The sequence below is a fragment of the Miscanthus floridulus genome, chromosome 6 (genome assembly GCF_019320115.1).
Source record: "Miscanthus floridulus cultivar M001 chromosome 6, ASM1932011v1, whole genome shotgun sequence".
Lineage (NCBI taxonomy): Eukaryota > Viridiplantae > Streptophyta > Magnoliopsida > Poales > Poaceae > Miscanthus > Miscanthus floridulus.
Window position 1 is genome coordinate 5,285,233 of NC_089585.1, and position 11,116 is coordinate 5,296,348.

Sequence of the window (11,116 nt, forward strand, 5' to 3'; positions counted from 1 at the left end):
ACAACGTATATAATTAAATCTAACTACCACCAACCAAGGAGGATCTATCATCATACATAGACTTCATTATTGTTGTTTTTATATATAACAACGCCGGAAACCACGGATGAATTAGATTACAGATAGATAGATAGATTGCTTGTCTATCTTCTAGCAGCTCCATCCATGGGATGAGTTGGTCTTTGCTCCCCTAGTGACGTTGAAACCTCAACTCTGTCCGCCAGCTTGTGCTTGTGCTATTTAGCTACACCCACATGACACTAATGCTTAACTCCCACCGGCTGCCTCTTCTTCATCTATAGTGTGTCCATGTCATGCACTTTTGTCCTCGATTATCATAAAAACAGTCATGCATATGGACATTAGACACACCATAAGTATGGACATACCTTGTTCGGATGGTGCTAAAAAAGCACTGTGCATGGCTGAAATTTACTGTACATGGATGATTTTCTCTCACAAATTTCTCCATATTCCTCCAGATTCCTCCAAGCGAACGGGCCCCGTTCGCTTAGAGGAATCTGGATGAATCTGGAGGAATTTGTGAGAGGAAATCATCTGAGCACAGTAAATTTCAGCCATGCACAGTGCTTTTTTAGCACCATCGAGTTTTCAATTTCCAAACGGTTGTCGTCCGCATTAATTCAGAGACGACGACTCCTTTTTTGCTACTTAAGCATTGCTTGTGACAGTATAAAGAAAAAAAGTTTACTTAAAAAGAAGGTCTAATGAGCTCTTGTTTCCTCCTTCGACACTGTTCCATTCATCCTTGATCGAGTATGATTGGTTGCTCTAATTTGCTGCTGCCGGACTGTTGTGACACCAAGCAATTTCCTTCATTTCATTCATTCGAGGCCCAGCCACATCACCAGCTCTATCCATGCTGTCCACGCGCAAATGACACACCCGAGACCCACACACTGCCACGTGGGCCCAAGCATGCCCGGGCTCCGCCATCCAGCGTCCCAACCCACCCACCCGCGTGTCCGTGCACACGCCCCCGCCTGCTCGCCCGCATCCAGGCTAGCACTAGCGCTGCCCTGTTCGCGTGGCTTATAAACCGTACTTTTTCAGCCAGCGAACAATATTTTTCTCTCACAACAAATCAGTCAACAGTACTTTCATGCATGGCTTATCAGCCAAACGAACATGACAGCAAGCAGCGAGGCGCGGCGCCGGCCGGGCTGGGGCCCACCCACATGCCGCTGGGCCTCGAGGGCCCTCCCACACCTGCGTCGGGTCCACGGCACGCCCGATGGCCCCACGTGGCGGGCACACGTCGTGTCGGGCGACGTGGACCTGGCGGGCCCACCCGATGAGCGGAACGCACACGCCGTCCCAAGCTGTCGCACGCGGCCACCGTCGTGTGTGTAAAAAAATGTACTAATGACTCATCAATCAGTCCTGGCCGGTGAGCGCGGCGCAGAAGAGGACGTTCTAGGTGTCCGGGAGTCCGGCGACGCACTAGTAGTAACACTGCACGGGCCGCCAACGCGCTTGTAGCGCAGTGGTGAGCGCTCACCCTCGTTCGAATCCCGGTTGTGGATCGGCCGGGTGTGGCATCGGGGGGTATTTCACCATATTTGTTTCGTGCAGGTCCTGGACATTCGCGTGGCGCTACAATAGAACTACGACGTGCCCGTCGGCTATGAAGCTCGTGTGGGTTCAGTGATCTCCAGAAGGACGCTTGAGGTGTATAGGTTGTAGCTTCTAGATGTGTGTGGTGTGTGAGTGTGTTGTGTAGAGTACAGATACTACAACTTGTACACTAGAAGTCCAGGCTAAAAAAAACACTGCACGGGCCCAGTCAACATGCTATCCTATTTGAAATGGGGCACGTCCATTACAAAGCATCTAAAAAAACCTCCATTTGAACGAAATGGAAAACAAATCAATAACCTCGATAAATTTGGAGTCACAACTCACAAGTAGACAGCTCAAGAAATAACTTTTTTTCCCCTTTGTATAAATCACGCGACCTTTTGTCGCGCGACCATCCCCCAAAAAATTGCCAATAGAATTCAGGAAGGAATTACAATCTTTTCTTTTGACATTGTATCAATTCATTTGGGTTGAAAATCTTTTGACCCCCGCTGTAACTATAACAAATCAATCTGCTATTTTTTTCCTTTACTTATTGAGCTACTCCACCCTAGCTAGCTTTAGCTTATACCAGTAGTAACACTGTCGGTGTGTAAAAAAAATGCACTAATGACTCATCAATCAGTCCTGGCCGGTGAGCGCGGCGTAGAAGAGGACGTTCCAGGTGTCCGGGAGGCCGGCGACGCACCAGTGCGTGCAGTCGCCGCCGAAGATGCCGCCGTCGTACTTGGTGGGGTGCGCGTCCTTGCGCAGCTGGGACAGGTAGGTGAAGTCGAGCAGGTAGACGGGCTTGGCCATCCCGGCCAGCACGCCGCGCAGGATCGCCTGCTGCGGTATCGGCCCGCCCGGGTACGGCGCCGTGCCGTTGAGCGGCCGCGTCTCCCCCATGCACGTCTTCTTCGGCGACGCGCCCCAGTCCTGGCCCCTGTACGCACGTAAGCGACACGAGCTGGGGTGAGCTGCAGATCTCATGGCGCCAGCAGTTGCAGGCTTGTAGGGGACGTCGCGGCGGCGCCGTCGCGTGCTCGGAAAACGCAACCGCCGTGTGTCAGTCAGTCAGTGCGTGTGCGCTGTTGCCAACTTGCCATTGTTGCAATGCACGCGTGGTTCATAAATACGACTGGACGGACGGGCGCAATGCGAGCTGTGAAGTGTCTCAGGACGGCGAGTTGGTGGGTGGCTGCGGCGGTTCCGTTGTGCTGTTGCAGCGGTCAGGACGAGCAAGGACGGACATGGGGCCGCCGTGGCCGTTTGGAATGGGAGAAAGGCTGGCTGGCGTAGTGTTTACCTGTAGTGAGAGGGCGAGATCCCCTGGAAGAAGACCTTGGTGTCGGTGTGGACAAGGTTGGCGTCGACCCACCTGGCCCAGGTGTGCAGCGCCTTGGTGAAGGCCTGCGTGCGGTCCATGTCCTTCACCACCGTGTTGCCCACCTGGATGTAGTCCCAGCTGCAAGCACAAAGCAGAGGCTATGAATTGAGACTGACACCTACCCGAGGCGGAGAAGCCAAGGAACACTACTAGTGGTACTCACGGCTGCGTGGGGCCGGTGCGCGGCCACCAGTGCCAGGAGTCGAAGACGAGCACGTCGGCGGCGAGCCAGTCGCGGGCCTGGTCGATGGTGTCGAGCTTGAGGACGCGCCGGCCGGACGGCTCCGTCACGAGGTCCACCAGGTAGTGCGTCAGGTAGTACACGATGGTCACGTTGTAGTCCTGCTCGCACCGCCGTCCCACAAACAAGGGCCGTCGAGCAGTCATGTCATATGTCATGCCATGGAAATGGAACACAGCACGGCAGATCCCCAACCAACTAGTAGTACAAGCAAGCCTGGAACGTGCCCGTGCGGCGTGTCGGCGCTCAATGGCGTGCACTGTCAGAGGCTCTGACCACCTTGGGGTCCTGCCCCGAGTAGTATCGTCGTCACCAACCACCAACCGCCAGCATGTCACGCGCGCGCTGGATCCCAAAGGTGGGTGGTAGATCCCGCCATTGCAGCCCAGTTTGGCCATTTGCTCTGCCCGACTGCTCTGCTCTGATCCATGCTCCCTTCCTTCCCAATTTCTACTGTACACCAAAGTGGTACTACACCTGGTTATTAGGACCGGACCGGCGGTTCGAACCTAAAAGACCGAACCAGAGCTAGACCGGTCCGGTTCACTTAAAGACCGTCTATGCAATCGAACCGTTAAAAACCGGTTGGATCGGTCGGTTTTTTACGGAACCAGTGAACTAGCCGGTTCCATGTGAACCGCCCTGGTCTGATGCTGCGCAAGCAGTTTGGTTGTGCAGCGTGGAGCCATGGACACGTGGTCCTATCCAAGCTGGTGGAGCGCCTGCACCTGCCACCAGTGGGCCTGCACTCTGCTCACTTTGGAATTTGAATGAATGAATAGCATGCGTGGAGGTGTTGTCGGCTGCTCCTGGCTCTTTTGACTTTTTGGTAGTGCTGGTGTGAGATGACGTGCCTTTTAAATTTCAAAATTTCATAACTTTTTTAAATGAGCTTCAAATTGAACAAATAATATATGTATTTTGATTATCTCAATGAGCTTTGCGCAATGGTGTACTCTATTTTAGCATTCGAGATTGTTTCCAATAGTAAATATTTGAATTACTATTCTAGTCATTTTTGCACCAATTTGTAAGTGCTCCATATATTATTTATACATATGTTTTAAATATCTGATAAAACAACTCTAGAGCGCCGATGTCTCGGAGTACGTGTGTAGATTAGTGGGAAGCAAGTTATATAATTGTGTTTTATCATCTTATTTGTATATGTGATCAAATATATGTTGCTAATTATTTATTATATATCATTATATTACACCGGTTTGAAGTATTTGTGAGCGGTTCAATTCATCCGGTCCAAAATAATCGAACCGGCGGTTCAACCGGTTCTTAACGGTTGGACCAGTGAACTATCGAACCGATGGCCTCACCGGTTCGATGTCCGGTCCGGTCCGGTCCTAATAACTATGGTACTACACCGAGGGGATTGATGGTGCGCCGAACCGGGTCCCGCTCCCGTGGCCTCGCCACCAGCCAGGCGCAGGCGAACCCGGCACACGGCACACGCACGCGCCGGGATCTGCCAGACTTGCCGACGAGGCCGCCGGGGCAGGGGCAGCACCGGTTGCGCGCCGTTCACGTCCCGCAACCGGCAACCGCCGACCCGGCTTTTTACCGGACCAGGGCCAGGACCGAACAAACTACGCACCGAGGAGTCGGGCGACAGATGGAATCGAGTCGGCACGAACGAACGATGCATGCATGTAAAGACGTACCTCGAAGCGGACGGTGGAGGAGGGGTCGATCTTCCCGGACGCCGGCGACAGGCTGGTCCGCGCGCCGGGCGCCGCGGCGTGGAGCATGCACAGCAGCGACTCGTACTGGTTCAGCGCCAGCGAGTCGCCCACGAACATCACCGTCTTGCCGCCCCACATCCTGAGCAGCGCCGCGCCATCGAACCTTCACCGTCACGAGAGACGTCGCGATCATCACACAGTAAAAACAAAAACCAAATCGTTTCACATTCACGACCGATGAGGATTTCAGCATTCGGGCCGGATTCCCTTTTCTAAAAAAAGCTAGACGTGGCCGGCAGAATTTTACCTGGGCTGGGCGCAGGGCGCGTCGAGCTGCCACCGGTACTTGAGGTACATGGTGTCGGGGCGGCCGAAGCGCGCGCACGCGAACTCGTCCCGGATGAAGGGGCACCGCGCCGAGTCGTAGAGCGGGTACGACTCGTCCACCACCCACGCGCCCGACGCCGCGAACGGGACGCAGGACCCCGCCGCCGACGACGCCGACGCCCCGCTGCGATGGTGCTGCTTCCGCGAGATGGTCACGGCGGCGGCGGCCGCCGCGGCCGTGCACGCCGCTAGCAGTACCACCGCCAGCGCGGCCGCCCACAGCACGGCCGGCCGCTTCGCCATCCCGCCGCTGGAACACCGACACACAGATAGAGAAGAAAGCCGAGGTGAGGTGACTACTGAGGGTAGGTGCGTGCGAGGCCGGGGGTTTGGTGTGACGGGCACGGGCCCGGCGAGAGCAAGGAGGTGTGACTGTGTGAGTGGGAGGGCCGAGGGAGGAAGCGCGTGGTGGGTATATGTAGCCCTGCTCTGCCCGTGTCATGCGATTTCTCTCTCTGTCTCTCTGTGGCTGCTGCTGCTTCTTTTAATGGTAGGCGGCTACTGCCTACTGCCGTTCTGCTTCTGCCATGGACGGATGGGCCGCATCCGCATGCGTCTGCATGGCTTGGCTGGGACCTGGATGCGCCCGCTTGCTAGAAGGTCCAAGCTTTGGCATGGCAGCTAGCAATAACTACCAGTAATAGCAGGGGATTCACTGATCATTGCCAGTTTCGCGTACTACTACTCCTACTGATTGATTGCTTTCGGCGCGTCCGTGCATGGGTGAAGTGAACGAACGGAAACCGGATCGTATGGACGGACGGACGGAGCAACGGAGACCAGACGAACCTTGGCAGGGGCGCGGAGAGCCGGCCGGGCGGAGCAGTGGGCTGCTCATGTCCTCCACCGCCTCCTCCTGCTCCTGTCCCGGCGTCTCCTGGGGCCGTCGGCGCCGGCGTATCTGGCAGTGGCGTGGACTGGTTTTTCATGACGACGAGTACTCCTAATCGAGTACAGCTCCAAGCCCTGAACGGAGGCGCTGCCCTGTTTTCAGGCCAGCTGTATGACTGATTGGACTGGTTTTCGGCGCGCTTTGCTGCGGTCAGCTTCCTATGGCTGCGCGGCCTGCGGGCGAGTCCGGCCGGCGATAGGGCTGATTTGGACTCCGGACAGGGACGTGCGCTCGCACGATCATGCACTGCGGCTGCTCGCTCGTGTGTTTTGCTCCTGGCCTACTCCTATCTTGGATGGGGGCAGGCAGGCAAGAGCTCGGACGGGATCGAGTATTTCTGAGTACATACAGAAGGGAAGAACATCTTCTCGGCCGGCAACCAATCCTCGTAAGATCCTTTGCCTCCGCGACATGTCAAGGCAGAAAGGGGAAAGAAATCTGTGGAAATGATAACCCTTCGACAAGTTATTCGGCAGAAGGCACTAGTTCATCCCTTGCCTTTTCTGACCGGCCAAAGGGAGGGATATTCTTTCTCCCTCTCGTTTATTTCTTTCTTTTTTATTTTTGACTGAGGGCAGGAAGGAAGAAAGAAGATCGCTGCTTTTTATCATTGGGAAAGAGATTGGCTTTCTGCCCTTTCGCACACTGCTCATGCTCTTTTCACGTTCCTCCTTGGACATGCATGCAAAATGCATGGTCAGCTGCTGGAACCTGGATCGGACTGGACTGGAAGGGTAAAACAATGAGCAGCATCTGCATCTCCTCATCTCCAGTCTCCAGCAGAAATAAAGAAGAAGAAAAGAAAGCATCTGACAGCTGGGCAAAAGAATCTCGACTAAGATCTGGCGAGAAACATGCACGAGGAATGGCCAGTCACATGTCTGTCGCCTGCTGGCTGGTTGCTGCTGATAATCTCTGGATCCAATCCATGGCCGTGGAGCACTTGTCAGTCCTGACCTCCGACCGCATCCTGGATACGATACGATACTGTAACATTACAAGCAGGTCAGCATGAGCATGTGTGTGTTTCTTCCAAGGCTACTGCTCGTACTTGAACGCAGGAACTTTTGGTCCACGCCTGGTTTAGATTACCTTCAAATTCTAAGTTTTTTCACTTTCTTTCTATCACATCAATTTTTGGCGTATGTATGGAGCATTAAATATAGATAAAAAAATAACTAATTGCACAGTTTGATTGTAAATCACGAGATGAATCTTTTGAGCCTAGTTAGTCCATGATCAAATAAAGTTTGTCAAATACAAACGAAACGTGCTACAGTGTCCAGATTGCAAAAATTTGCAATCTAAACCAGGCCTAGTTGCCAGTTCGATGATGAGAGCAATCTGCAGGAGTGCAGGATGCAGGGAAAAGCTGGATGCGGCCCCGGTCCCAGCCAGCAGGTTTTTGCAGTGCACGGGCTGCTGGCTGGCTAGGTAGCTAGCTAACGCCCAAAACTTGCATCACAAGCGTCGTTTGAGATGTTAGGATCGATCTTGCTCTTATCCGTTATAGCGTTAACTAATGCTAGTGACAGGCTGTTAGTAGTAACATACAGAAACATGATTGATTTCCACTGATTAGCCAACGGGTTGGCCGGGCCTACGCGAAGCTGCAAACTAAACCTTGCTTTTCCGATCCATTTGGTGGCGCAGTGGCCGGCTGTTTGCAGTAACGATTACGGTACTCCATTCAGCTGGTCCACTTGTTTTTGAGAGGAAAAGTGGGGAGAGACAGACGACGAAGGTGACAAACTGACAATGGCGACCTGCTGTTTTTTTTCCCTCTCAGAACGATACGATAAGGCAGCTGGCTTAGCTCCCCGGTGATATGGGCCCCGTTCAACTTAGGTTAAAAACGGGTTTGTTCGGCTTCTTTTTTCAGTCGAAAGAGTGTTTTTCTCTCACAACAATTCAGCTTTAACTTGTTTTTTCAGTCAATTTCAGCCAAGCGAACGAGGCCATGGACACGGGACACGCCAGCCCGTGTTGTGGACTTGTATTGCCTGTGCTAAAAATCGTGCGGGATATACACGTATACGTAACGACATACAGGCCTTCCTCTCCCTGAGAAGATGAAGCTTCTCAATTCTCATAGGCAGATAAATACACACGCAGAATTTCATGCTCTTAAAAAAAACAGGTTCAGACTACAAACAAAGCCCCTCCAGTTTCTCTCAAAAAAAAATCACGCTCTTTCTGACATGCTTAATGCCTGCCTATATGAGTGTATGCCTTGTTACTACTAGTAGGCCCAATTCGTCTACCATCAGCTAGCATGGACTCGTGGTAGCAGAGTGCAGACATTGTCCCTTTCTGTGTAGGATGTAGAACTTGCATGTCTGAGAGACCAATCGCCATGTCAACCATGAATCGCGCTGCGCAAGGAAATGTTTTGTTATTTGCAGCAGCATAGTCCATCGGTCCCTTAACGTCTGTCGTTTTCGTTTCCCGATAAATAATTTTGACTAAATATATATTAAAAAATATTAATATTTATAATACATAATTAGTATCCTGGGATAGATATTTAAATCTAGTTTTTAATAAATTTATTTAGAAATAAAAATATTTCACACATTTCTACAAAATATTAAAATTTATAATACATAATTAGTATGTCCTTGTTCCTCCTGGCTTGCCAAGCGGCGCGCAGCTCCCTTCCAAACGATGTTGCTTGTCCTGAGGACGAGGCCAGAGGCCTCTTGGCCCTTGCTTTGTATTCTACTGGTTGGTGTGGTGGCCACTTGATAATCAGCTACAGTGCCACGCACTAATCATGGTAGTTTATTGTCGGCACAAAAATGTCAACAAGCAGTGAGCCAGAAGGATCTGTTTGATGGAGCAAGGCTAGATATCCGCTTGGCTTCAACGCAGGACCAATCGACCCTGCGAATTTCCCAAGGGCGCACCAGTCAATTTGACATGCAATTGACAAGGAGAGAAAGTTTATCAGTAATTTAAGGTGGAACATGCCGATTTTGCCCAGACAGTTCCAAGTGTGCCGCTTCGGGAGCAGCCAGACAGGAAAATCGACTAAATAGCCGATACGAGAAGAAATCGACTGTTAAGAACTGTAACACTCGCGGGTCATGATTGATTTTATAGTAACGAATGCAACATGCCCAGATATAAGTAACATCATCAGCAGGATAAATATAATCGGTGTAAAGCATGGAGCCAATAAGTTTAATGAGAAAGGATATAACATGCAAACAAAATCGACTGTCTAATATAAATTGATCTACAAACGCTCTAAACCTAATCTGTTACTATCAACAGTGAGGTTCGACCGGAATGATACAACTATGATGATAACAGCAAACTAAAGCCAAAGAATCCATAAAACCAACTATACGTTGACAGGTTTATGAAAGACATGCTATATGTGTGAAAGCACAGGCGAATCGACTGAAATAGCCGATTCAGGTAGAAAAAGAATCATAGCATAAGAACAATCGACTATTTAATATGAACAGATTTATAAACTCATCGAATCTAATCTATTATCTTTAATAGTGGGGTTCGACCGGATCGATGTCAGCCATAATAAAGATAACAGGTTAAACCTTTTAAAGCAAACAAATCTATTCACATTTAACAGAATCATGAAGACACACTATAAGCGTTAAAGTACAGGCGATTGGCTATTTAGCCGATACAGGCATAGCAAACAGTCAGGGTCATGCCTAGTCGAAAGCAAATCTACCAACCAGCATACTCCGATCTAAAGTACAAACAGTGGAGATCGACCGAATGATTACATCCATAATAGCGAGCTATAGACCGGATTTAACTAGCCGGTAAACTTTCTCAAGATCAGGCATGCCTTAACCGCATACTACGCACGATCAAGATCGAAGTAGAACAGCCGATAAAATATAATTCGTAGTTTAAAGTAAGAATCATCGCAATGTGATAGAATAAACGATGGACTAAAAGGGTGTGAGGCCGATCTAGATCAATCTTCATCGGGCAGGTTGATATTGCTAAAACTAATGACAATAAGAACATCAGCAAGATCGGTAACTTAATAAATCTACCCAAAGGATGCCACCCTTAAGTAGAGCCGATAACTTGACCTTAGTCTAATTCGAGCAGTGGAGGTCGAATTTAACCGATGCAGCCGTACTTGAACTCGATAAGGATCGATAACTAGGTTATACTAGAGTTCGTAAGAAGTCGGCTGGACCGATGCAGCCTTACAAACAGAGGTATAAGCCATGACGGTACTTACAGACAATCCAAAGGTCGGCCGAACTCGTCGAGATCCACACTACTCCTACTCCTAATGGTTGGCGTGAAGCCGAAAAAGTAATTAGTATTGATTGATTGGATGATCTTTTACAATAGCAGTGGTCCAATATTTATACCCGGAACCTAAACATGAATCCTATTTAAACACGACTCATTACGATCTTTGGAATAAAAGAAAATATTCCTAACTTAAGATAACTTGGACCCTAATCTTTTTCTTTTTAGAGTCCGACATATTTTTCCTGATGCCAACTGTAGCTCGTTGACGTTATCTGCTGATGTCATCTGAAGGGAGCCGATTCCAATTCCACATCTGAACTAGCTGATATCGATCCTTATGCAATCGATTCATGGATTTCCAATCTTGAAAGCTTCGAGTTCCCGCGTTCTTCTCCCTAAATTTTGATGTAAACACATTCTACCCAATTTTGGGATAAAAGTAATTTTATTCCAAAATTACCATGTATGTACCCCCGATGGGTCCGTAGTCACGGGTAGAGAATCTTGATCTAGGGCCTACTATCCGTCACCTTCGCCAACATCCTTGCCTGCTTATTAGCCCATACCTCAAAGCTTCATGTGAGCACTATTGCTCCACGGGCGCTTAGATCCATCCTTCCAGATCGACTATAAATGTCTATCCGACTCTGGCGAGAGCAACCCAACAACTCTGT

General features: G+C 50.1%; 1 protein-coding gene across 2 annotated transcripts; it reads right to left on the reverse strand.

Annotated features, from left to right (window-relative positions):
- Positions 1 to 1,940: 1,940 nt before the first annotated feature.
- Positions 1,941 to 6,855, reverse strand: LOC136461558 (protein trichome birefringence-like 38). 2 transcript variants are annotated; one of them, XM_066460836.1, is made up of 6 exons: positions 6,086 to 6,855; positions 5,217 to 5,546; positions 4,889 to 5,072; positions 3,135 to 3,313; positions 2,891 to 3,049; positions 1,941 to 2,527 (listed from the first exon to the last, which is right to left on the reverse strand). In XM_066460836.1, exons 1-6 carry the CDS (start codon positions 6,223 to 6,225, stop codon positions 2,224 to 2,226), a joined length of 1,296 nt encoding a protein of 431 aa, XP_066316933.1. In that variant the 5' UTR covers positions 6,226 to 6,855; the 3' UTR covers positions 1,941 to 2,223. The 2 variants fall into 2 exon arrangements, with proteins under 2 accessions (XP_066316933.1, XP_066316932.1); XM_066460835.1 differs by lacking the exons at positions 4,889 to 5,072; positions 5,217 to 5,546; positions 6,086 to 6,855 and adding an exon at positions 4,592 to 4,880 and having other exon boundaries at positions 3,135 to 3,689.
- Positions 6,856 to 11,116: the final 4,261 nt, after the last annotated feature.